The 27,643-nt window shown below is 39.7% G+C and overlaps 2 protein-coding genes across 4 annotated transcripts in view; one reads left to right on the top strand and one right to left on the bottom strand.

Annotated features, from left to right (window-relative positions):
• HIBCH (3-hydroxyisobutyryl-CoA hydrolase) overlaps positions 1 to 27,643 on the top strand; it is a 149,881-nt gene that overhangs the window by 1,906 nt on the left and 120,332 nt on the right. The window contains exon 2 of the mRNA XM_086719143.1: positions 26,992 to 27,148. The gene's annotated coding sequence lies outside the window, so the exon portion shown is untranslated. The remainder of the gene's footprint in view (positions 1 to 26,991; positions 27,149 to 27,643) is intronic.
• INPP1 (inositol polyphosphate-1-phosphatase) lies at positions 193 to 27,643 on the bottom strand. Of its 3 annotated transcripts, none has more exons than XM_086719138.1 (6): positions 27,515 to 27,643; positions 9,625 to 9,890; positions 7,182 to 7,242; positions 3,918 to 4,118; positions 1,493 to 1,667; positions 193 to 944 (listed from the first exon to the last, which is right to left on the bottom strand). In XM_086719138.1, exons 2-6 carry the CDS (start codon positions 9,826 to 9,828, stop codon positions 377 to 379), a joined length of 1,209 nt encoding a protein of 402 aa, XP_086575264.1. In that variant the 5' UTR covers positions 9,829 to 9,890; positions 27,515 to 27,643; the 3' UTR covers positions 193 to 376. The 3 variants fall into 3 exon arrangements, with proteins under 3 accessions (XP_086575264.1, XP_025790989.1, XP_086575265.1); XM_025935204.2 differs by having other exon boundaries at positions 27,397 to 27,535; XM_086719139.1 differs by lacking the exon at positions 27,515 to 27,643 and adding an exon at positions 13,192 to 13,394.

Below are 27,643 nucleotides of genomic sequence, written 5' to 3'. Positions count from 1 at the left end.
ACAGGAAGCAAAACCCAAGCACAGCCCTTTCCTGTGCTCTCCCTAGTATTTCAGTGACACTTTATTTATGCTTAGGTGCTTGGAAGAGTATTACTAATTGAGCAGGAATTTTTCCTCTTCAATATTTTATTGAAGTGTTTCAAGCAACACTAGTAGCACAATATCCACTATTAAGAACTTTGCACATGAATGTAACTGCTACATGATGTCATTCATTTATTGAAATTATCGTTATTATGAACACATAATGGAAAAATGCTCCTCAAAAGAGGAAGGAGAACGTTGACCATCCATAGGACAAAGCTGTCTTCAAAAGATAAGAGATGTGGGAAATTGTTCACAGTTGGGTTTTCAAGTACATGAGAACAGAGTTCATCTACGTGCATGTATCCACAGGCGCAAGGTTTTGGATAAGGAGGCTCAGGAATGTCTCCAGTTGCTTCCTTGATCTGTATGCAATCAGTCCTCCCTTGTTGGCCCACCGATCCACGCCAGCAGCACCTTCGTTTTCCACGTGGTACACTAGCTGTGGCAAATCAAGCCCCATTTCTGAATTTCTTTGCAGGCATTCTCTTAAGTCTACCATTCCCCCACCCATGGCCCTGAGTATGGCATGAGCCGCACAAGAGTCCCACTTGAACGTGGTATCCTCTGAAAAGATGTAAATGTCAACAAGGCCTTGGACAACACAAAGGCTCTTGTAACCAGCCCCGGCTGCCCGGAATATGCGCTCGCCACATACACGTGACAATGCGGCTTTGATAGTGTCCTTTTCACTCGTACTAATGACCGCTGAAAATGGGTGGGAGCGTTCCGCCTCAGAGCTGGTGTTTTCAGTCATTTGGCTCCGCGCTTCACTGTTCTTTCTTGAAGAGTCAAGACGCTGAAGTGAATGGATGTTGGTATCCATGTAAGAAAGGCCCCAGTAGCACTGTCCTTTCCACCTGCAGAAGAGAACTTTCAGTTTGTGGCCATAGGCTGTCACATTTGTTTTATTACTTATGTTGTTTTCCAACAGGATGATATGAAAAAAGTGTATCAGGCAACAAATCTCAATGCCCTTAAGGCTAGAAATAGGTATCAAGTAGCTAATTGGTTTGTAAAAGTAACTCCTATGCCTGCACGTGTCATGTGGCTGCCAGTTAGGAATGCTGTCAACATTATCACATCAGTCTAGAACAATGTGGAAACATCTGTGGGATTTCCGGCCTCCAGGAATGGTCTGACCTCTTGTACTTCCATTTTTAAGCTGCTTGTGTTCCATTTTTCCCAACTCTGTGGGAACTCTGGAAGGGAGAGGACATGTCTGTAGTTCATGTGGCATCTAGCAGAGCACCTTGCAGTTTCTATCAGCATCCACCTAGCCCCCACTAAAATGATATTTAACCCAGGACTGAAAATAGAAGGAATTTTAATTTAAACCTGCAGACTTTAGTACGAACACCTTAGTGTATCAAGTCATGGTAATGTCATGTGGAGTGATAGATCTTACCTGAGTGTGTTTAGATCTTGTGATACAAAAGGTTGGTTGATGACTCCCATTAGGGGCACTCCTGTCTGTAGGTCATAGACACCAATTAAAATGGTGACACACTGAAGTCCACTGGGGAAGATTCCTTGGTTGGATTTAATGTCAGCAGAACCTTTTATATACTGATAAGTTGAATCTGGAAAAAAAAATGAAGCACATTTGTTTGGATTCAGGTAATGATTATTTCAAAGATAATGATGGATACAACTGGAAACGCTGTGCTGTATCATTTCTGTGTTCTACCAATTTGGTAACTGCTGTGGTCTGAATGTATTCTCCCCAAATTCTAACCCCATAAAGGTGATTGTATTAGTAAGTTAGGCCTCTGGGAGATACCTAAGTCATGAGAGTGAAACCTTAATTAATGAGATTAGTGCCTTATAGAAGAGGCTCCAGAGAGATCCTTAGTCTTTTCCACTCTATAAGGACATGGTGAGAAGGTGCCAGCTATGAAGCAGGAAGAGGGCCCTCATCTCACCATGCAGGCACTCCAGAACTTTGAGAAATAAGTTTCTATTGTTTATAAGCTACCTAGTCCATGGTATTTTGTTAGCACAGCCCGAACAGACTAAGAGAGTAATCAGTCAAGTTTTGCCTTTGAGTGTCACTTGTTTCAAATTGTTATTTGACCTCTTGTACTTCCATTTTCAAGCTGCTTGTGTTCCATTTTTCCCAACTCTGTGGGAACTCTTGAAGGGAGAGGACATGTCTGTAGTTCATGTGGCATCTAGCATAGCACCTCACATACCATAAGCACTCAAATATCCATGATATGTCAAAAGCATTTAAAAGCTAATGACTCAGGATGACTGTGGTGGGATTCTTTAGAGCCTCTTACTAATCAGAGGACAAGTATAGTGTGGATGGATGGGAAAATCTCCTTCCAGAAATCTCTCAGGGGTGAAATTACCTTTTTTTTTTTGTCCCTCAAATTAAATTTTTTTAAAAATGTTTTATTTATTTTTGAGACACAGACAGAGCATGAGCGGGGGAGGGGCAGAGAGAGAGGGAGACACAGAATCAGAAGCAGGCTCCAGGCTCTGAGCCATCAGTACAGAGTGTGACGCGGGGCTCGAACTCACAAACTGTGAGATCATGACCTGAGCCGAAGTCGGGCACTTAACTGATTGAGCCACCCAGGCACCCCTGTCCCTTAAATTAGAAGAGAGAGTCAGTGATGGTGGCATAAAAGGAAGAAATTGATAGTCTGCCTGTGAAAAAGAAGGCAATGAGCTTAAGAGACATACATGCCAGCAGCTGACTGCCAACATCTAGTAGTGAGTTAATACCCAGTTAAGGTGTGCTGTGCAAAAGAGCTGGCTAGCAGAATCAATTCAGGATAGAACCAAGAAATAGGAGATTCTGGTCCCTCAGAAAACCACAACTAATGCTAATTTACCATTGTGTGATAAAAGATTTTGGGAAATCTTAGTTTGCATATGTAATCCATCAATTGAATGTTCTGTAATTCCCTGATGATTAAAGGCACTTCTGTAATGTTATATTAATGTGCTTGCAAGATGGGAGGATGGGGGCAGGGGGTGCCTGGGAGTGGTCCCAGCTGTATTGGGCAGAATGTGGTAGGCAAGTGGAAACGAAAAAAAAAGGAGAGACTCTGCAAATTAATATCCTGGGCATTGTATTAATAGCATCACTGAAATAGACCTACACTGTTAAAACACAGAGCTATAAACTAGGATTCTACCACAACCATGCCCAAGAAAATAATAGGTAAGATTTACATAGGGCACACAAACTGGGAGTGAATCACATTCAGCTGTGTTATACTGTGTTTTGCTTGACCTATACAGTGGTTTTGACTGTTTACTTGTTTAATTGAATTAGTAGTCAGTGGTTAAAAAATGGGAGCTATCACTTAAAAACCTGGATTTTGGTTTCTCTTTAAAAACCTAAACATCTAGACTGTACACCTATATGGCAATAATCTGCCAGAGCTGAGTATTCTTTAAATGGCACGTGTGCTCAATTAGTTATAGCTACTATCAGTTCATTATTCTCTCATATTTACCAGTCTGGCCTCTGAAGTCTTTCAAAGATGAATTAATTCAGCTTTGTGTGTGTGTGTGTGTGTGTGTGTGTGTGTGTGTGTGTGTGTGTACGTTAATTCAGCTTTGTATATATATGCACACACAGAGATGGCACACAAATACTTGTGCATATCCATTGTAGAAATGTTACAAATATACACATAACAACACATCATCACACGTATACTTTCACTCTTCACTATTCATTTTATAACTCTGAAATGTTAAAATCTTCTAGGAGAATTAAACTACACTCTGAATTTTTATTTTCCCATGCCTCCTCCCACAAAAGGATTACTAATAAGAACAAATAAAAGCAAACATTCTCCTCTACTTACCTATGGGATCCACCCAGATTCCCAAAATGTCCTGTGGAATGCTGATCTCTATTGAATCCAGAGTTGGGTCAGTAAAAGTGACATCCTGATGGACAACCTTGGCTAATGCTTCAGACGCCAACTTGTTACCATTAAGGACTTTGCTAAGAAGCTCTACTGTTTCTTCCTCTGTTGGACACAGTCTCAAGATAATCTTTTCCCCTGGAATAAAGACAAACTAAAAGCCATTACATTTCAAGAGCTCTGGGGGAGAAACAACAACTGAGGGGTGAGGAAGAGCCAAAGCTGTGCGCTTAGATTGGGCGAGGGCAATATGTTCATACTCCTGGTTCCTACCCTGGTTGACTGCCAGAATCACCCAGGCAGCTTCACAAGGTCACAGGTGCCCAGTAGTGGCCGAAATACCTAGTATGACGTGAGGGGTAGATTCCAGGTATCAAAGAAACTTCTTCCCAGGAAAATGTCCACAGGGGAACATGCATACAATCTTGCATCTAGTTTAAGGGAGCTCATGAACCAGTTAAGAAACCCTGAATCCCGAGCCCTTGATAATATTTATGTTTTATGCCTTTTGCCTTCTGAATATACACAGGTCACCTTGTTAGTGTTAGAATGTATTATCGAAAAGAAGGGAGGTTTTATCAGCACACGAAATGCTTCTACCTCCCTCTATAAAACTGCTTTTAACTAAAAGGTGTTTATGCTCAGCAAAGTACCATAAGATGAGGTGTAACTACTGTTTATGTGTGGTAAACTGCATGACTCTAAATGACATACCTAGAAATAGCTCTCCTCTGTGAAACCCACTGGAAATTAGGATGTAAGTAAAGCTACTCATCCAAATGAAACCACAAGTTACCAAATCCAGCTGCTTCACGATCACTTTGAACATGCTTCTTAGACCCTTGGTTAATCTGGTTTCTAGCTCCCAACAGAAGTGAGGAAAGAGGCAAAAATAGGCAACTTAGTAGCAACACAAAGGGACGGCAATGGTGAATATAAACTTTTTAAAAGAAGAAGACATGGCACTTTGGGGCTTTTTAGGTACATAGACAAGTACTACTAGTGACCCTAGCCATTCCAAGGACTGGCAGCAGCATCACCTGAGAGCCTGTTAGAAATTCAGAACTTCAGGCTCCATCCCACACCTGAGTTTTAAAGAATCCCAAGTGATTCATGTGATCATTAAAGTTTGGGAAACACAGTATGAATCTATTACAATGATGACTGTATCAGCAAGAAACATTCAATTATATTTAGTTAAGTTCAAATTAAATTAGACTGTTGAAGTTGGGGAATCATAATGCTAATCACTGCCACTTAACCAAGCACCTATGACTGGGCTTAGTAAAAGTCATGGGATCAGGCCAAGAAGCAAATCATATCACATCACTCCTGTGCTTAAAATGCTCCAGTGAAGGGCACCTTGGTGGCTCAGTCAGTTAAGCATCTGACTCTTGATTTAGGCCCAGGTCATGAATCTCATGGTTTGTGAGATCAAGCCCCACATCAGGTTTCTCCTTGACAGTGAGGAGCCTATTTGGGATGTTCTCTCTCTCCCTCTCTCTCTGCCCCTCCCCTGCTCACTCTCACACACACACTCTTTCTCTCTGTCTCAAAATAAATAAACTTAAAAAAATAAAAAAATAAAAAAATAAACTCTAGTGAATTCCCATCACACTTAGAGGAAAATTCAAACTCCTCCTGCAAACTTCCATGCTCTGTTCCTGCCCCCACTTACCTTATCCATCCCACGTGCCATGTTTCTGTGACCCACCCCCAGCACGCTAAACTCATTCTCCCCTTCGGTTCTCAGGAATATGTATGTGGAATGCCTTTTTGCCCCTATAATTCTAGGTAAATAAAATACTAAATTGTTTTTGAGGTAGGCAAGCATAGGACTTCTTATCAGTTAATCACAGGTGTTTTTTTCAACCTTAAGAAGTTTAAATGAGATTTCTCTCAAGGAGTATCATAGAACTAATTGCATCTTAATACACAGCCCACAAAGGGGAAAATTTTCCCAGCGTTAATCCAGAAATTAGTTTTTGCCTTTGTAACTGTGCCTCTAGAGGTTTAACTATTTGTCAGTGATCAGTGATTAAAGTTCACTATTTTAATCTTCTACCTTAAACAAATAAAACACCCAAACTAAAAATAATTTGTTTCTCTCTAAGGGATCAGAGATTTTGATATTTTTCTCTCTACCATAACGGAACATGGAAGTAGATCAACGGACAATCTGGCCCACAGGAAACTAATTAAAGAAGACATAAAATTTGGTATTAAAGGAACCTTTTATTTAATCCAACTCCTTTTACCAAGGTTCTGAGACCAGAGAACTAATGAGGTGAACACGTTTTCTTTACTCAAGAGCACACAGTATTTCAGAGACAGGGCCTCTCTAGATTCTCAACCAAGGTCTACAGACTCCCCGGGAGGTCCATGAATGGGTTTAAAACTTGGACCTAGGGGCACCTGGCCAGTTGACTGAGCATCCAAATTTTGATTTCCTCTCAGGTCATGGTACCAGCGTCATGGGATAGAGCCCTGTGTCTGGCTCCAAACTGAGCACGGAGCCTACTTAAGATTGTTTCTCGGGGTGCCTGGGTGGCTCAGTCGGTTGAGCATCGGACTTCAGCTCGGGTCATGATCTCACGGCTTGTGAGTTCAAGCCCCACATCGGGCTCTGAGCTGACAGCTCGGAGCCTGGAGCCTGCTTCAGATTCTGTGTCTCCCACTCTCTCTGCCCCTTCCTCGCTCATGCTCTGTCTCTGTCTCTCTCTTAAGAATAAATAAAACATTAAAAAAAATTTTTTTTTAAAAAGATTGTTTCTCTCCCTCTGCCCCTCTCATCTACTCATGCTCTCTCTCTAAAAAAGCAAAACAAAACAAAAACAAAAAACAAAAAAACACAAAACTTGAACCTAAAATTGTCTATGTAACTGTAAATGTGCATCTTTCTGAGAGCATCTGTGACTTCCATTAGATTCTCAAAGGGCCATGCAACTTCCCCAAACATTATTTAAATGGTACAGATTTATATATAAAATAATACATGTGGACTTGCTAAATACTTACAAGATACTACATCTCTCTAACTTGAATGGCATAATATTCTGAGGTACTCAATGAAGCTTAACATTAAAATATGCTATTTATATGAAAGGCTTACAAACATTCCTTTATTTCTTGATGTCATTGAAAATTACAATACCATATAATAATTAAATTATAAAAATACATTAGGATTCTTATACTTACCCAAATCATTAGTAAACTCATTGGATTCTTCTCCCAAAATGTTTTTTGCCAAGCCTGGAAACTGAATGATTTAGAGTATGACAAAGAAACAAAAAGACAAAAACAAAGACAAAGCAAAAACCAAAAAATCCCCAAATCCCACATACATGTTCAATTCTGTGCATATTCTCATTTTGTACTTCAAATTAAATAGTACAACTAGATCTGAAATTTAGAAATTTACAATCCCAGAAATCAATCTAGTATAAAAAGTGAAGTCAGGTTGGTTCAGTACTTAGTTTTCTAATATTTTCCTGCTCCTTTGCCCCTCCAGGAAGTTCAAATCATGGTAGAAGTCTGGTTTCCTTATGTTCCGTTGGGTCTGCAGAAGTACTTTAGAAACTTCATCCTTCCACTTACAGGCGATAGAACTAGAATATTTGCAAAGGAGACACTTGAACTGTTGCTCTTCAACAGCACCCTACTGGCTTATGTGCGTTAACGGGATTGACCAAGTACCTAAGACTATGACTTGAGACTGGATAGAAGGGATCAGAGGATGACATTAGATGTCATTGCTTTCATTTTCAGGTGTCTTCCGCACTTGTTGGAGGTATCGCGAGACTTCAGGCAAGGAAGGGGATACAGAAAAAAAAGGGGGGTTGGAATATTTTATTGACTGATAATGCATCAAAATAGAATGAAAAAATGGAGCTAAGTAAGAATCTTCTCTCATCCCTTGTATGACCAGGAAGCTTTCAGGGACATTTTGCTTCTGATCCTCTCTGTGGTAAAGATAATTTTTCTCAAAATATGTGCTCAGTTACGATATGCATGATGTTCTCAGGGAACAAAAGCAAGGAAATGCTTCAGATATTTGAACCCAGTCATTTGCAGATGGCCAATAGCTTTAACAATGCCTGCAACCACTTGTTATTTTTTTCCTCTTCTGAAGAACAATCCAAGTCAACAGGGGCTGCCAGTGAGCCCATTCCTCCCGAGGCTACAGGATATAAGGGTCATGAAACAAAGCCTCTTATATAGCCAGCAATGAATGTCGTTTATTTGTTCATAAGTCCTGTCATATGTTTATCAATGAACAGTTACCTCAGCTTGCTAAAATGCTTGGGGGCAAATGTTAGCCAATAACTGTGCATGTTGATACATTTCTAATGCAGTTGCTCAACCTTCTCTTGCACCCAACTATCTCGATCAGTAACAAAAATAAACTTGCTTCATTTATTGGAGCTAGATATTACAGGGCATGAAAAAGTATAGTTGGCAGAGATTTCAAGGGGTCATTTATTCTCTCTTCCTGCCTATGTTCAAGAATTCATTTAAATGGTTCCAAATGATTCCCAACATTTTGAGAATTTCATAGAAACTATTCCAATATTTTGTACTGCTTCCTGTAATAAAGTTCTATCCTCTCAAATCTTAAAAAAATATGTAATTATTAGATTATCATATAAAGGCAAAATAGTATTGCAAACAGCACAAACTCTGGAGCCAGTCGGCCTGTGTTCAAAAGCCAGCCCTGCTATTTGCTTGCTGTGTAACTTTGGACAAGTTACTTAACTTCTCTGTGCTTCCCTTTTCTCATCCATTACATTGGAATAATAGTTTCTACCTCATAAAATTATTACAATTTTAATATAAAATATAAATATATATTATTTACAATTATTTATATTATTTATAATTATATAATAATAGTTACATAAATTAATATACTTAAAGCCCTTAGAAGTGCCTGACACACAGTGAGGACTCGTAATTGTCTGCTAGTGCTATTGTTTGTTATAACTACTTACAAATAGTTTCTTTTCCCAGTCAGCTTAAGATACCTAGAATCACAATCATTGTTAGTTATAAATGTTTTTCTATTATAATAAAGGGAATTTCCAGTATCCAGGACAGTACAAGCCAATAACTGAGGCAACCATTAGATACAAGATTACATCAAAAGGTGGGATATGATATGTCAAGTTAAAAAAAGAACTCAATAAAACAGTATGTTCTTATTTCTACTGAGATCAGTTCTATGTGCCATGCAAACAACTACATATAGACGGAAAATGTTCCTACAAGATTTGGTAAAACATAGCTGTCGTTCTCTCTAGTGTTAGGATTAAGGATTCTTATTTTTGCTTATTTTCCAGAGAACATGTATTATTTATTAAAAAGAAATTCATTGATAAGTAAAAAGCTCCACGCCCAAATGTTTCTCTTTAGCTGTCAGAATTGTGATTTTTTTTCCCTTATTTGCTTTTCCGTATTTTAAATTTTTTCTGCAATGAACATTTTGGTAATTTTGTAGTCAAAACAAGGGGAGGGGAAAACCCAAGTTGTTTATTAGAATCCTAGGCGCTAGTATTCTGAGGTGGGGAGGGAAAAGGAAAAGGCATGCTATTCTATCGGAAAAAAACCACAGGGCAATTACCTTGGCTGTGACCTTTCTTACCTTGTTCTCCATATTCTGTTTTATAACTTCCTGTACCAGTACATCAGCCAGGGTCTTGAAATCAACTGCAAACTTCTTGTTCTTTTCTCCCTCTTTCTTTTCTTCTATCAGCAGCTGGAAGAGGGCTTCCTGCTGCCTGCATGCCCGGGCGATGTTGGCAGCTTTCTCAGAGACACGGAGCAGCTCCCGGAGGATATCTGACATTCTGAACCTTGCTTTCCAGTGGCGGTGCTGGTGGAATCGGCACCTACCCTCTGGGCTGTCAGCTGGAAAAGTACAAGAATGTGAAAGAGAAAGCAGTTCAGGGAATGATGTCAGGGTGCCTCTGACACTACTAAACAGCCCGTCTGGCAGTCAACCTGGTTGGCAGGGCTGAACAGCTAGCATATGCCCTAGTCACATCTTCAGTGTGAAAGAGCAGATCGCATCTAAAATATCAAAGTTATTCTTTAATACTTCAAAATGTATTTTCAGTCTCAAAAATCCATTATGCAAAGAATTGAATTCTCAGAGAAGGGAAGTCTTTGAGAATCCTCTACATTATATTTCTAAATCCCTAGATGGACAGGCAGGTGGATACAAGCACAATGTTAAAAGGAAAACAGAAGTCTTGTAATGACCTTAGAATGATCACACAGGCTCAGTGGCAATGTTGAAGCAGCGCTTTCTTTCACCCTATTGGGGAAGAAGACAGAAGTGGAAGACGATTTGTCCTTATCCGTTTTAGGGCAACTTTCTAAAGTACTAAGCATCACTTCAGCAAGCACTGTAGTGTCCTACAAGACTCTGAAGCCACGCTTGGGCTAACAGCTAAGCTGTCTTCCAACTACCTTTTTTTTTAATGGGGAGAAAAAAGTCCCACAATCTGTGCTGCTGTAAAAGTTTAAATAGTAAAGTAAAACACGCAACTTGTTGGGACTTTAAAAGTTCTGGCTTCTAAGAAGTATGCTGTCATAACTTGACATAGCAATTGGGTAATTAGGAAACATTTCTCACTTTTCAGCAGTAGGTGCATTTCACTGAAAGCTCCAACAAGCTTAAAATGCGATGTCATTGTGAGAATTACTGTGAGGATTGTCAGTTTTGTTTTACAGTCAAGGAAACCTGAAGCCTAGAAAGATTGGGTAACTTCTTCAGGGTTACAAAAGACTAAACGGCAGGGCTCTGAGTCAGTCTCATTCACAAGCCCAGGATCTTTATTGTCATAATAAACACTCAACTTCTTTTTTTAAATTTTTCAACGTTTTTATTTATTTTTGGGACAGAGAGAGACAGAGCATGAACGGGGGAGGGGCAGAGAGAGAGGGAGACACAGAATCGGAAACAGGCTCCAGGCTCCGAGCCATCAGCCCAGAGCCTGACGCGGGGCTCGAACTCACGGACCGCGAGATCGTGACCTGGCTGAAGCCGGACGCTTAACCGACTGCGCCACCCAGGCGCCCCTCAACTTCTTAAAAAAAAATTCCCTTAATGGACTCTCAGAGGCTGAGGATTAATATAACAAGGATGTCCTTGCAATGGAGTTAACTGTGAGTGGTCATTGTTGGTTTGTCTTAAGTTTGCCAAAAAAAAATGCTATATTCTTAAGATTATGTGTCAACCACCATGACAAAATATGTCCAACCTCAACAGTAACAGAAGTGAATAAAAACAATGAGATCTCTTCCTTTGCTACTAGGTAGACAAAGCTATTTTAAGCTAGCATTCATTCTTGCAGGTATGGTGAAACAGGTGCGGATGCTCTACTCAGGGACATGCAAACAAATGGCTTTCCAGAGGGGGTTTGAGATAAATGTATCAAGATTGCTACGTATGTCACTTATCTTTAGGCAGTAATTCCATTTTGGCTTAATTTGTTTTAAAAAAGTCAGAGTTGGGTTAAGATATATTTGCAAAAGAAGGATTAACATTGTTTACAATAGCAAAAGGTTGAAAATAATCTTAAATATTTGTAAAATGTATGACAGACTACTATGTGGTCCTTAAAATCACGTTTTTAAGGAATATTTAATAATATGGAGATATGTTAATGCTATAGCATTAAACGGGAAAACCTTATAGCTATGTATATAGTATGATAATATGTTACCAATTTGTGTTTATATGCACACATACATTCTCTAGGTGTGTGTGTGTGTGTGTGTATACACATATATACGTATATATGTATACATATAAATACATACATATATATGTATATATGTATGTATATATATATCTAGAGAGAGAGAGAGAGAGACAGAGGAGAGAGCGAGATTGAAAGACCAATAGGTGATGCTGTACTGGTAGTTATGCAGATATTTAATGGTAGTTATTGAGTACGAGAATTGTAAATGATTTTTTTATTATGCTTTTCTATAATTTTCAAATATTCTACAATAAATATATACTATTTTTATAATAACAAATGACATTCAAAACTATCTTGGGGGGCGCCTGGGTGGCGCAGTAGGTTAAGCGTCTGACTTCAGCCAGGTCACGATCTCACGGTCCGTGAGTTCGAGCCCCGCGTTGGGCTCTGGGCTGATGGCTCAGAGCCTGGAGCCTGTTTCCGATTCTGTGTCTCCCTCTCTCTCTGCCCCTCCCCCGTTCATGCTCTGTCTCTCTCTGTCCCAAAAATAAATAAACGTTGAAAAAAACAAATTAAAACTATCTTGGGACAATTAAGCATGAAGGACAATAATTCGTCAATTCGTGGAGACAGTTGTCCAAAGTAGTGCTATGGTAATAACACACAGAGCTGTCAGGTGGTAGAGAAGATGAAGTTAAAAATTAAACAAAAACACCTGCCTACCTAACTGCCATTTTTCATCCAGGAGTGAATAACAGTCAAAGATTCACTGTGGTTGACTTGAACCTAAACACTAAGAAAAACGGGGGCGCCTGGGTGGCTCAGTCGGTTAAGCATCCAACTTCAGCTCAGGTCATGATCTCGTGGTTTGTGATTTCGAGCCCCACATCAGGTTCTGTGCTGATAGCTCAGAGCCTGGAGCCTGCTTCAGATTCTGTGTCTCCCTCTCTCTGTTCCTTTCCCTCTCACACTGTGCCTCTCTTTCTCTCAAAAGTAAATAAACATTAAAACATTTTTTTAAAACGTTATATTAATAAGCTGAGGCACTTTGACTTAGAAATAATTTATGGCACCTGTACACTATAAATTATAAGTTATATGAAATGTGTATATACCCGGATACATACATATCTTGGAATACATATGCCCCAAGGGTATAAATTCAGTAACTCTGATAATATTGATTTCTTTGTAAATGTTCTAAGTAACTGATTATAAGTGAAGAGAAAATAATCAGTGAACCAAGAGCATCCAAATAGCTTATCTTAAAAGCAGCATAAAGATTTTAAGGAGTCTAATTTGAAAGCTTTCTAGATAAACAGTATCAGTATTGTCTATTTCCCTCAACTTTGTTAAAACGAAGTTTGTTTAAAGAAACACTATACTACTGCACTGTTGCACAACCAAGAAACTTTCCCTGTGATGCCCTCAGAACACTCAGGTGAGCTACTTACAGAGGCCACACCACTACCCCTTTCTTCCCACAGAAAGCTCACCCCAGGGATCTGGAGTTTCTCCCCTTTGAACTTGACCTTTATTTCCTCAATAATGACCATTCTCTCACAACTTGAGCACAGCAGCTTGACCAGCAGGAAAGAAGTATCAGCTATAAACTTTAGTCCTGCAATTAATAGGTGTACAGATTTTAGGAATTCATCATAACACAATACTCGGGTTTTTCAGTTCCAAAGTTATCTTAGAGTCCAACCTTAATCACTCTTCTTCTGACCCTGGACAACACTATCATATTTTGTTAAGCTCCGGATTGAATGCCCAGTTTCAACTTCGGACTATGCTTTCTCCAGCCATCCTATAGAACCCAGCACTGTTTACCTTTCTCCAGGATCCTAGCTTCCTAAAAAAGTCTCTCACAGCTATCATTATCTACATGCAAAACTTTCTGATTAATTTGCACAACTAGCCTGCTACTTTCTGGCTGAATGGACCATTTCCACCATACAAACTGAACCAACATTCTCTGTGCTTCTCTTCAAACTGCTTCCATGTATCTCTCACCATCTGCCCTCAACTCAGGTCACTCAGGCCATTAGCCTGAGGGGAGCACTGAACAATTCATCCTCACCTTGAGTGACTCAACTGGAATAACTCAAATTGTCTATGGAAAAACTGAGGTCTACACTCGATGCTGAATTTCTTCAGGTTTATCAATAACTCTTAAAAACACTTGTGGAAATTATCTTTCAGATGCTTTTTTTAAATGTTTATTTTGAGAGAGAGAGAGCACACACAAGTTGGGGAGGGGCAGAGAAAGAGAGAGAGAGAGAGAGAGAAAGAGAGAGAGAGAGAGAGAGAGAGAATCCCAAGCAGGCTCTGTGCTCTCAGCACAGAGTCTGACTCGAGCCTCAATCTCACAAGCTGCGAGACCATGACCTGAGCTGAAATCAAGAGTCAGTCAGATGCTTAACTGACTGAGCTACCCAGGCACCCCTCAGATGATTTTTAAAAACAAGTCTACATACTCATTTTTTAACCTAAGCTAGTTTTATTTAAACATTTCAAATGCCTTAAATGAAAATTATTACAGACTCATGATTAGTAAGTTATGACATTTACCATAATTTAATAGCCTTCAATAAAGAAGAAATTATTTTTGATTAGTATTTCTTAATAGTTGTTCTGATGGGGCGCCTGGGTGGCGCAGTCGGTTAAGCGTCCGACTTCAGCCAGGTCACGATCTCACGGTCCGTGAGTTCGAGCCCCGCGTCAGGCTCTGGGCTGATGGCTCGGAGCCTGGAGCCTGTTTCCGATTCTGTGTCTCCCTCTCTCTCTGCCCCTCCCCCGTTCATGCTCTGTCTCTCTCTGTCCCATAAATAAATAAAAACGTTGAAAAAAAAATTTAAAAAAAAAAATAGTTGTTCTGAGAACCACCCGTATCAGAATTAACCAAGGTGCCTACTAAAAAGACAAATTCCTGGGCTCCATCCAAACTTGGTGAATCAGAATCTTTAGGGAAAGGGCCTAGGAATCTATATTTTTGTCAGACTCCTAGATGATGCTGACCACTGAGATTTTTTAATATATTTTTTTCAATGTTTATTTTTTGAGAGACAGAGACAGAGAATGAGCTGGGTAGGGGCAGAGAGCGGGGGAGACACAGAATCTGAAGCAGGCTCCAGGCTCTGAGCTGTCAGCACAAAGCCCAACACGGGGCTTGAATTCACAAACCATGAGATCATGACCTGAGCCAAAGTCCGATGCTTAACCGACTGAGCCACCCAGGCTCCCCTGACCACTGAGATTGAATATCTACTATTCTTCAGGCCCACTTCTTCTTCTTCAACACCATTCTGGCAAGTCCATGGGGGCTGGCACCTGGTGGCAGATATCTTGGTGGAACCATGTAGGTGCAAGAGTTCCTCTATTGGTTATCCACATGCAGAGACAGGGCCAAGTTAAAATAATAGCTAACATGTATTGGGTGCTTACTGTATGCCAGGTATCCTTCTAAGCACTTTACATATATTATTTATTTAATTTTCACAAAACCTTATGAAGAAGGTACTATTATCTCTATTTTACAGATAAAGAGACTGAGGCACAGGAGGTTAAGTAGTTTGTCCAAAATCACACAGCTAGGAAGTGACTATGACAAGATCCAAGTCCCAGGAAAATGGCAGTTGCTCTATTAGCCAGCACCGTAGCCAATAAAATTCTTTCATAAATTCTTACCTGTTAAGTCAGGGGAAAAGTAATTATTGGGTAAATAATCATAAGTATATTATTACTATAAGTATATTATTACTATATACTATAAGTATATTATTACTATTATATAGCAAAAAAAATAGAGAAACACACCTAGCTGACAGCTGTCACTAATTTGACTATTAAAAATCACTATCTGACACTTGACTTCCTTTGTACTCTTAGAAAAACCTTTCCCCAGCTGATCTTCAATGTATACCATCTTTGCTGGAAAGTAAAATCTCATCCATCATATTCTACTGATGTCTCACTTAAATGGCTGTGTTGGCATCAGCGGGAAGGGCTTAGCTCATTCCAAATATCTAATTCCTGTTGCATCAGTTTGCTAGGGTTGCCAGAACAAAATGCCACAGACAGGGTGGCTTCAACAACAGAAATGTATTTTCTCATAGTTCTGAAGTTCCAAGAGCAAGGTGTCTACACGTTTGGTTTCTCCTGAAGCCTCCCTCCTTGATGTGCAGATGACCACCTCCTCGCTGTGTCCTCCTATAGTCTTTCCTCTGTGCATGAACATCCCCGGTGTCTCTTCCTCTTTTTATAAAGACACCAGTCAGATTAGATGAGGGCTCATCCATATGATATCATAAACCCTAATGATCTCTTTGAAGACCCTGTCTCCAAATACAGTCACATTATGAGGTACTGGGGGTTAGGGCTACAACATGCACATTTTGAGGGAATACAACTTATCACCCAACACCTCTCCTGAAAGAGGTATTGCTTGATAATCTTAGCAAATGTCAACAAAATCTATTCCTTCATCTTCTGTCTTCTGGCCAGATAGTAAAGATGGAGTAAGGTACTTTGCCCCGTCTATATGGTCAATAAATTTAATTCTGTGAGTCAGTCTTTCCTAATAGGAGGTACTCACTTTAACAGCCAAATCATTAATGATACAGTGAACATTGAAATAACCTCCTGTAAGCCTTACTCTGGGACAACCTACTTCAAGGCACTTTTGAGCAGAACAGGTTTGAAGAAGTTTTATTCCTCACCATCTCAGACCAAATGTATGTCAACATAATAGTGTATCGCAATGTCAGACAGAAATGGTCTCTTTAGCTTTTGGGGGATTTTTTCATCCCCAGTTGGAGAAATATTGAATACATTGAAGTGGGTGAAAAAACTGTTCTTAAGACTTTTCATGGAAACCCAAATCTCTACACAGACAAACTTCATTTTAATTCCTAACCATCCTGTCATCTCATCAGAACACCAGTATTTTAAAAATCACATTTGAGGGGCACCTGGGTGGCGCAGTCGGTTAAGCGTCCGACTTCAGCCAGGTCACGATCTCGCGGTCCGTGAGTTCGAGCCCCGCGTCAGGCTCTGGGCTGGTGGCTCAGAGCCTGGAGCCTGCTTCCGATTCTGTGTCTCCCTCTCTCTCTGCCCCTCCCCCGTTCATGCTCTGTCTCTCTCTGTCTTAAAAATAAATAAACGTTGAAAAAAAAATTTTTTTTAAATAAAAAATAAAAATAAAAAAAATAAAAATCACATTTGAATAATATATGCATATTTAAGATGTGATAAACAGTACAGTGGGAAAGACACAGGCTTTGGAGACAAACCTGGGATCAAAACCTGGCTTTGCCATTAACTAGCTGTGGGGCATCAGGTAATTTACTTACGCCATCTGAGCCTCTCTCCTCATCTGTAATATGAATAGAATACTTAAAGTGCAGGGACACTGTGAAGATCAAATGAGATATTTCTGGAAAAGTACCGAGCACAGAGCTTTGCATATAGTAGATAACAAAGGACAGCTATGACTATTAAATACAACTTCACAGAAATACAGTCACGTGTCCTTCCTTGAGAAAATAAGAGGTTGGCAACTTTATATGGGTCGCCAAAATCTTTTCTGAAAATTTACTAGTCCATTAAATCCCAAAGGCTGGGAGCTACTTGTAATTCTCTGAATGACCCAGATAAACTTCCTTTATGCAGGCCAGATCTGATTGCTTCAGTTTCTGGGCGTCTGAGTGGAAACTTGGCTCCTGGAGGCTGCATGACTACTCTGACATCATGGTAGGCCCTGTATGGATGGCTTGAGAGGATCATTATACTGTCAAGGGGGACATTTTGTCAGGATATTTTATGGGGATTCTAGGGCCCAAGTGTGTTCTTTTTGTGTGAAGAGCCTGGTTGTACCAGGAACTGGCCTTGCCCCTTAGCTGTTTACAGTGACAGAAGTGTGACGACATAGATAAGGGCCCTCAGCAAAACAGAACTGCTAATGAGTAAACAAGTAGGTCAAAGCATTTCTGTTGACATTCCTTTCTTCCTGCAGATAACTTCATACATAACTTCTACAACTTCTAGGGAACCTACATTTTGTCCAATATACAATGACTCCCCATCCCACCTCCACCATTCACATCCTGAATTTAGTTTTTCGCTCATCCTCTGAAGGTTGACAGTTGGAAGCTGTTGTGTGGTGGCCATGCCTGACAGCTATTGCTGTTGGGGGGAAAGGCCAGACGTCCATGAAATACCTGGGTGTTTTACAAGAAATGTGTTTGTGGAGACTTCTCTCAAGGGGGTGCAAATGTCCAGGAGTCTCCCTAGGTGGGCACATGCTGAGGGGCTGACCAAGGCTTCACTTAGTGCACAGTTTTAGGGGAAACACAGACCTTGTTCTCCCTCTGTTTCCTGCTTAGGACTGCTTTAGGGGCTAGTTGAGAGAATGGCGGCTTCCCTGGTAGAAGGGATAGGGCAGAACAGAAGTGGACCCACATAAAGTATGGCGGGGTCTCAGTTGGCTCAGTTGGAGCAACCAGTGAGGGCTAAAGAGCAACTTGGTAAAAATAGCCTCTCCTGATGCCCCTATGGATCTTTCGTCAGCCCATCTGGTTACCTTGGCCACAGGGGAACTGTATCATAAGCATTACTAGGTATTTAAATACTACCTTTTAGCTAACTGGAAATTAAATTATCTTTCTAGTGGATAAGCTGTATTCAACTTTCAGGTATTTGTCAAACATTTCTCAGAATCCATTAAGAAGTACAGTGTGAGACCGCCTGTATTTTTTTTACTTTGTACTGTTATTTTACTTTGTACTGTGCGATATTGCTGTCATCAATTCATAGGTTCTAAATTTAGCATTTTCATAATTGATTTCCCACTATCTGTCCATTTACTCCTATGCTCTAATTTGTAATGCTGTTCCCTCTGGTTGATGATGCCTTTCCACCTGCCTTCTATGCCTAATGTTTACTTACTTTCTCACAATCAGTTCACGGGCAAAACAAACAAACAAACAAACAAACAAATACTTGAACAGATACTTCATAAAAGAGGATATTTAAATGGTCAATAAACATATGGAAAGATATTCTATCTCAGTAATCAGGAAAATACAACTTAAAATCACAACAGGACACCACTGCCTATCCAATGGATGGAATAGCTCAAATCAAAGACTAACACTTTCCAGTTTTGGTGAGGATTTGGAGCAATGAGACTCTTATACACTGGGGTGTGAATGAAATTGGTAAAGCCAGTGGTGGAAATTACTTCTAAGGGGCGCCTGGGTGGCGCAGTCGGTTAAGCGTCCGACTTCAGCCAGGTCACGATCTCGTGGTCTGTGAGTTCGAGCCCCGTGTCGGGCTCTGGGCTGATGGCTCAGAGCCTGGAGCCTGTTTCCGATTCTGTGTCTCCCTCTCTCTCTGCCCCTCCCCCGTTCATGCTCTGTCTCTCTCTGTCTCAAAAATAAATAAACGTTGAAAAAAAAATTTAAAAAAAAAAAAAAAAAAAAAAAAAAAGAAATTACTTCTAAGTTGTTGAATATAAGCATAGTCTGTGATCCAGCCATTTCCCTTGTAGACATACACCCTACAAAAATTCATGCATGTATGAATATGAAAGGCAGGCATGAGAATATTTATGATTGCATAATTTGTGACAAGTTAACACTGGAAATAAGCCAAACAACCATCAATCATAAGATGGAACAAACTATGGCATGTTCACATAAGTAGATCTACATAGCAGTGAGAATGAATGAATTACTACTCTAGGAAACAAGGTGGATGCATCTCACAGACACACACTGTTGAAAGAAGCCAGCCACAAAATATACATACTGTGCAATGTAATGTATTTGAAGTCTGAAAATAGGCAAAACTAACTTACGGTATTAGAAGTGACAATGGTGGTTCCTCTTGGAGAAGAAGGAGAGGTTACTGATGGGGGGATATGATGGGGGCTTTTAGGCACTGGTAATGTTCTGGATCTGAGTGACAGTTGCATGAGTAGGTTGACTTTGTGTAAATTCATCAAGCTATGCACTTTGAACCTGCATACTTTTCTGCATGTGTTTCTAATTCGATAAAAAGTATTCTTTAAAAGGGGAGGGCAGGGAGAAAGAGAGAGAACAGTCAGTTCAGCAGTTGGCTCCTCCAGGAACCATGCCTGACCCTCCTTCTTGTGCACCTGGAGCACAGAGGCCAGCCAAATCTGTGTTCCATCTCACCAACACCAGTACATTGGTTTGCTTGTCTAGGCTCTGTCTGGCAGGAGATTTAAAGGTGTGTGGTTTCTGGGGTACTTGGCTGCCTCAGCCAGTAGAACGTGCAACTCTTAATCTTGGGGTCGTGAGTTCGAGCCCCACTTTGAATGTAGAGATTGCATAAAAATAAAGCTTTTAAAAACCAAAACTTTGGGGCACCTGGGTGGCTCAGTCAGTTGAGTGTCCAACTTCAGCACAGGTCACAATCTGTCAGTTCATTAATTAGTTCCAGCCCTGTGAGCCTGCTGCCAGCAAGGAGCCCGCTTGGGATCCTCTGTCTCCCTCTCTCTCTGCCCCTCCCCTACTCTTGGGTGCGCGCGCTCTCTCTCTCTCTCTCTCTCTCTCTTAAAAATAAACATTTTACAAAAACCCGAAGTTTTAAAGGTGTGTGGTTTCTTATAACTCTTAGCACATATCTCAGAGGTATTTAACAATGTCATCTGATGCATTTTCTCTGAGCTTTGTAAATACAGAGTTCGTCCTTGTAATATGGCTTATTGTGCTTGGCTTTTATCAGCAACACCTAGGTGCTGTTAGGCATGTGGGACTATATTTATTCATATAAAAATCTGCATATATTCTGTATTCATTTACAAAAACAAATCAAAGCTGTATCTGGATGACTAGAACTGAACCACCTTTGTGCCACATCAGAATCTGAGGTTATGCTTTGTCATCCAGAGGTGACCTATCTTGACACGATGAATTTAGTCGATTAAAAGACCAGAATACTAAGTTTAACTTGGTTTCGTTAGGCAAGACATTAAATATGGGATATGTAAATCCATCTATTTAACCTTAACATTTCTCCCTCCCTCCTTCATTACCTTCAGATGGCATTTACATACGTGCTGCTTCCAAGCTGGTCAGCCTACCTCACCCTAGCCCTATTAAGGCTACTATTGGACCACAGTAGTCCACATTTTTCTCACTGATGCTACTTATAGCAATAGACCACAAAAATGTCCTCCATTTCCAATATTCTGGTAGCTTATAAATGGGATCTTGTGCTCAAGCAATGCTTTCCAGATTAGTAAGATCAAGAACTAAATGGGATGCTTGTTTAAAAATACAGATTTTTGGACTTTGCGCCTGGATATATTGATTCAGGAGATCTAGGTTGAGGACAGGGAACATTGCTCAGCAGATCCTTTTCTGATAATTTAAGGAAACATGAAGTGCACCAGTGAACTCTGTGTCTGGCTGTTCACTTGGAAGCAGAACAGGGAATCCTATATATACTGCAGCCAAGAATGATGGGCCTTGGTTGGCTAAAGGGTCAATTTATGTTGCCTTTTTTGTAAAGAAAATTAAATGCTGGGGAGGAAACACAACTTGATCTACCTAATAAGTATTTCATATTAGCATAATACTTGAATAAAATATGCATTCAAAGACTTCCCAGTATTCATTTGAAAACTATGAATTCCATTCAGAAATAATTTTAAATTTGATAGTGACCCTTTTAAGCCTCTTCACCATAGTTAGGAACATTTTCACCAAATAGAAACCCTATTCATTTGGATAGTTTTCTTTCTTCTAAGTTTCAACTGTATGTTTAAACTTCTATACGGTCAAGGATGTGTTTAGAACAATCATGGAGTCACAAATGAAACCTGAATTCCCTCAAAATATGAAAAATAGAAGCAGATTCAGTGTAACTATCTTAACCATAGGAAAGAATAAATATATTTTTTAATGTTTTATTTATTTATTTTGAGAGAGTGCACGAGAGTGGGGGAGGGGTGTAGACAGAAAGGGAGAGACAGGATCCCAAGCAGGCTCTGTGCTGTCAGCACAGAGTCTGACAAGGGGTTCGACCCTCACAAAATGAATGGTGAGATCAGGACCCCAGTCGAAACCGAGAGTCAGATATTTAACTGGCTGAGCCACCCAGGTGCCCCCAAAATAAATATTTTTAAGAATACAAATGTAATGTATAATTCAAAGCAGAAAGAAAAGAGACAAGATTATGGCTTGTAGAAGAGTCTTTTCCAGGAGAAGATTATTTATAGTGATGATAACTGTTACTCAGAATCCAGTCTTACTAATCTTCAAATCGGTTCCAATGTTTCCATTCAAAGGTAGCATTTTTCAATTATTTTAACTTTCTTTCTCAAACCTGCAACACTCGCTTTTGGCACCAACTCATTCAACACTTGTCTTTTATTGGCTGCATGGGCTTCGTGGGTGTGTAGCAGAAAGAGCTTTCGTTTAGGCCATAGAAGAGCTGGTTCTTAGGCCCCACTTTGCCTCTATCCAACCAGGTGTGAAACTTGGGCCACAAGCTCAGGGACTTGTTTTCCTTATTTTTGTAAATATGAAAAATGAAAGCAGGGACAGAGAGCTTAAAGGGGATTTGTATGGTGTGTTCTAGTTCAAAACTTCCGTTTTTTATATCTGTCTTCCAAATCAAAAGAGGTTGGGGAATATTATCCAGCCTTAAAAAGTAATGAAATTCTGGCACATCCTACAACATGGATGAACCTTGCAAACGTTAGGCTGAGTGAAATAAGCCGGACTCAAAAGAACAAATATTGTATGATTCCACTTATATGAGGTACCCAGAGTAGTCAAATTCATAGGAAGTGAAATGGTGGTTACGGAGGCTGGAGGGAGAGGAGAATGGGGAGTTATTGTTCAGTGGGTCCAGAGTATCAGTTTGGGATAAGGAAAAAGTTCTACAGATAGAGAGTGGTGATGGTTGGTTAACAATGAGAACGTACTTAATGTCCGTGAATTATACTCTCAAAAATGGTTATAATGGTAAATTTCATGTTATTACAGTTTTTAAAGAGTAAAAAACAAAATTTTAGGTTCAAAAAATGCACATTTTAAAAGCTATGGCTATTTATCATCTACCTAATGAGGGCATAGTAAATATTTGTTGAATGAAAAAAAATGAGGCTGGGAAAGGGGCATGAAAATTGGGTTGAAAGAATGGGCACTAGGCTATTTGTCTTGAAGTTGATTTTTTACAGGAATCACACGGATTTTTAATACTTGGATTATATTTTCATATGCAATGGTTTGGGTGTGGGTGAAGGAGCTAATGAATGTTATGAGGAGGGCCTACGTCCCCTCCAAGCCAGCCCTTTTCAGGCACCATTGTTCTCTCTCTAATGGGCTATAAATTCCTTGAGAGTAAGACACACATTTTTTTCAATGTCCCTTGTAACACACAGGGGGGGGTTTTGTAAGTTAATTGACTGATTTTCATTCCACTGGAAACAAACATGTTTACATGGATTTTCTTCCACCAAAATTAATCTGTCAAGGATTATTCATTATGTAAATTTTCAAATTATAACTGTTAGGAGAAATGTGATTCAAAGGAGTTCTTTATTGATCTTTTTAGACAATTGCTATTATTTTTTTATTTCTGTGATGATAAGTAACATGACCCAGATATATTCTCTGAATATTACAGTAGGAAAGCAATGTCATAGATCACGTTATGTATCATTTTTTTGCAGGCTGGGTGTAGCAGCCTACCTCCTGTCATTCTACTTCCACGTTATAGAGGCAAAAGTTGATTTTTAACAGATATTGACAGATGTTGAATAAATCAATACCAAAAACTGAATGTAACATTTGCCTTTAAAGGAACACAAACTAATAAAAGAATATAGTCCTTTTATTCAAAAAGTTCAAACTAGTAAAAAGACATAAATGGCTCATTAAAGCCAACATGTAAAAATTATCCTGCATGCTTGCTAATCCTACAACCATAGATAACTATCTAAGTTGGTTAATATTTATCTTTCCGATCTGAATTCTTTATTTCTATCTCCCCATTCTTTGGTATTAATGATGCTTACCATCAGCCATGTTTGTAAAACAGAGCTTTCTTATTCCCAGGTCAAATTGAGACTATATGTGATTGATTATATGTGATTCTTACAAATTCCCAGGAGAAAAACCGATGTTTTCTAGAATTTGGAAGATCAGATCCTATTTAAAAAGCAATTGATAATGAAAAATTATGACATCACTATAACTAAACTAGGTTCTCCTTAAGCAATATTAAAAGAACAGTTTCTGGGGCACCTGGGTGGCTCAGTCAGTTAAGTGTCTGACTCTTGATTTTGGCTCAGGTCAAGATCTCATGGTTCTTGCGATAAAGCTTCTCATGGGGGTCTGCACTGTCAGAGCCTCCTTGGGATTCTCTCTCCCTCTCTGCCTCTCCCCTGCTGCATGGGCATGTGCACACACACTCTCTCTCTCTCAAAATAAATAAACATTAAAAAAAGAGAACAGTTTGCTTTGATCATTTGAATTTAACTCCTTTGCTGTTTTTTTTTTTTTTAATTTTTTAAATGTTTATTTTTGAAAGAGAGAGACAGAGTGTGAGTCGGGGAGGAGCAAAGCGAGAGAGGGAAACACAGAATCCAAAACAGGCTCCAGGCTCTGAGCTGTCAGCAGAGTCTGATGCGGAGCTTCAACTCGGGATCGGCAAGATCATGACGTAGGCTAAAGTTGGATGTTCAACTGACTAAGCCATCCAGGTGCCCCTAACTCCTTTGCTATTAATTATAACTCTCATTAGCATTGCACTCTGTAAAGAAAAGGATACGTTCAAGTATCTATTGATAAAGTTAGCAAACATTTACATTAATTTAAACTTGGATAATAGATTTTAAATATTTAGTTGATTAAAAATAAAAATAAGCTAGCAAACAAACCTCCTCCTCCCCTCAAAAAACAAAATACAACAAAACAAGAGAAATAAAGAAAAGGAAGGAAGAGAGAAGAAAAGGACAGAATACTCTGACACTTTCCATTGTGGTAATTCATCTTGACAAATTCTTTTATAGATATTTAATATTCTATTTTGTTAATTTGTTTTTATATATAATTGACCATGTTTTATGCCCAGATAAAGTTTTTTTTTTCTCTTTTGGATGGAGTTAGGTCATTTTAGTAAAAGTTATAAATAAGTTATTAAAATGTGTGCGCTTATCTTCCCTATTTAGGAACACAAAAGGGGCAGTAAAGAAATCTGTTACATGAAAGAGAAATGATCAAACACAAGAATTTGCTGTAGATTACTAGTCACAGTAATCTATATTAAAAGCCCATTAATAAAATGTTCCTATAACATTAAAGGACTTGAATTAACATTGCATACCACATAAAAGAGACTAAACATGCAAAAATGTTTGTTAGATTCAATCATCAGGAGGCTTGACTACAAAAGGATATAAAAGTTTCAGATTTCCTAAATGGGTGACTTCATCACATTAAGAAAACCATAGCTTCCATTTAAGACCATTTTATGTACAGGAATGAGAATAGGTTATGTCACCTACTCATTCTGTCAATAGTTATTTCCCACTTGTGTTTCCCATCCTTGCCTTTTTCGTTTGTCTTTTTAAAATTTTGTCATTTTGACCTATTTGAAGTATCTTCTTTCCCTTAGAGATTCTGATTCAAGAAGTTCCAAGCTGCAACCTGGGAATCTTTAAACCACTTTTGTTGCCCCCTCCCCTATGTGCCTGAGGTGTTTTTTTTTTAACTAGGCAAATCTGGGAAACACTATGCTAATCATGAGATGGGAAGATAAATGTTGTCAACCCTGCTTTTATTTCTAAACCCTAAACCAAACAAAAACATCAGTGTACAGAGTTTTTTTTAGCTTCATTTAAAGATTCAAAATATTTTAATAAGGACATTTATTAAGAACACATCCAGAAAAAGTTCTCATATACACCATCCTCATCTTTAATAAAGGAGGAAGACACTTGTTATTAATCACTTTATATGATGTAATTATCTTTAAAAATTTTTTTAACATGTATTTATTTTTGAGAGACAGAGGGACAGCATGAGCAGGGGAGGGGTAGAGAGACACGGAAACACAGAATCCAAAGCAGGCTCCAGGCTCTGAGCTGTCAGCACAGAGCCCTACGTGGGTCTCAAACCCACAAACCAGGAGATCATGACCTGAGCCGAAGTCAGACACTGAACCGACTGAGCCACCCAGACGCCCCAATGTAATTATCTTTACACAATTTATCTACAAGATGGAATAGAATAAGACATTTTCTAGTTGTTATAATAAAAGAAGAGAGAAATAAAAGGAGAAATACATACATAATGAATAAACTTATAACTTTTGTTTCACAGTCCTTATATGCCCAACAAGACATATTTTCTTTTTTTTATTTTTCAGGAGTACCACAAGTACAGTCATAATTTAAATCTGTAATGAGGTATTTCACATCAAAGGGCAAGTCCAGGCTGCAATTTCCAAGCATGCAATTTCCAAGCACGGTTTAGTCCCAAAGCATGAAAAGAAATGGTAGCTTATTCCATGCAAAAAGTGTAACTTTATGCATTTTACATAATCCTCTTTATGACCAAGAACTAATTTAAAGAGTAGTATAAAAATCCACAAAAGCTTAAAAATAAAGTCGGCTCTAAATAATTCAATAAGTATGTTTTGAAAAAGCGAACTTTTCCCCTGCCTTTATCTTTTCTTTATATTCCCTATTTTTAAAGTAAAAAATGAGATCACTTAGCTAATTCATCACTCAATAGTAGTTCAGTGGATTATTGTCACCATTAGACTGTTATCCGGCTGAGTGGGGCTGATCCTCATCAACTTCTTTGGTTTCAAAGTTAGGAATCACAGGAAAAGGGCCAAAAAAATGTTTTATTTTCAATATGTGGGATTCACTTAAATGGTCTGTCCATACAGCCTTAACCCACTGTTCTTTTGAAGTGAATGCCATTCAAACAGAGGGCAAATTTCTGCTTATTCAATGCCTTAAAATTAGCTTTACAACTGGAAATCTCCCAAATACACACCTTAATTGTTCATATGTATTTTTCATGGATGTACTAAATAATCTAGGGATTTTTTTCATGCTCTTTGTGTCTAACAGCGTATAGGATTCGGCCAAATTAAAATTTTCCCACTTACTATTCTGGCCACACCACCTATCTATGCACATCTCACAAAACCGCCCTTCCAAATGCAGAGAATTAAAAGCAAGGAAGTAAAGACTTTTCTAAATATAGCCTCATCATGTTTATTTTACACTCATCTAGTAGGTCACCAGCGGCAGCCAGCAGCAACGGACACTTCGAAGCATCTCCCAAAGCAAAACCAAGGGGCGCTGGACAGCTACGCCATCTACCTGTTGAACCTGGGCCACTGCTCTCCGCAACTGTCAGGTCAGCTTCTTCGATCTAGAAATGCTCAAGATCGGTTTGTTTTTGTTTTTGTTTTTGTTTTCAACAAAGTTGTTGGCTAACCTTTCTTCCCACCCTCTGCTTCTTTCGGGTCATTTCTGCAGGGCGGAGGGAGCCGAGGGAGCCGCGGGAGCCGTGAGCTCCTCGACCCGCCGGGCTGCAGCCGCGATGCGGGCGGGCCGGGTGGCAGCCTGACTGCCGCGGACAGAGGTCGTCACAGGCCGGGCGGAGAAGCACGGAGCCTCCCGGCCCCTGTTTACTCACCTACCGTCCGCTGGGGCGGTGGGGCGCGTGCCTTCCGCCCAGCCCGGGGACCCAGATCCGAGGAGTGGGGAGGCGGCGGCGGCGAGGCGAGGGGCACGCAAGAAGGAAACCGTATTACCTAAGCCGGGGATGCGGAGCGAAGGAGGCTGCAGCCTTTCCCTCCAGAAACGGAAGAGGCGGGGGAGGAGGAGGAGGAAAATGCGGCGGCGGCGGCGGAGGCGGCGGCGGGCGCGGAGGCTGGCGGAGG

Source organism: Puma concolor, chromosome C1, assembly GCF_028749965.1.
Source record: "Puma concolor isolate L17-30 chromosome C1, mPumCon1.1.hap2, whole genome shotgun sequence".
NCBI classification, from domain to species: domain Eukaryota; kingdom Metazoa; phylum Chordata; class Mammalia; order Carnivora; family Felidae; genus Puma; species Puma concolor.
The sequence above is the reverse complement of the archived record's forward strand: the minus strand, read 5'-3'. Positions and strand labels throughout refer to the sequence as shown.

Coding starts and splice junctions, on each gene's coding strand:
- INPP1 (XM_086719138.1), bottom strand. CDS start 9,828: ATGTCAGATATCCTCCGGGAGCTGCTCCGTGTCTCTGAGAAAGCTGCC. Junction 7,243..9,624: donor AACAGAATATGGAGAACAAG/GTAAGAAAGGTC, acceptor TAAATCATTCAG/TTTCCAGGCTTGGCAAAAAA. Junction 1,668..3,917: donor AATCTGGGTGGATCCCATAG/GTAAGTAGAGGA, acceptor TTTTTTTTCCAG/ATTCAACTTATCAGTATATA.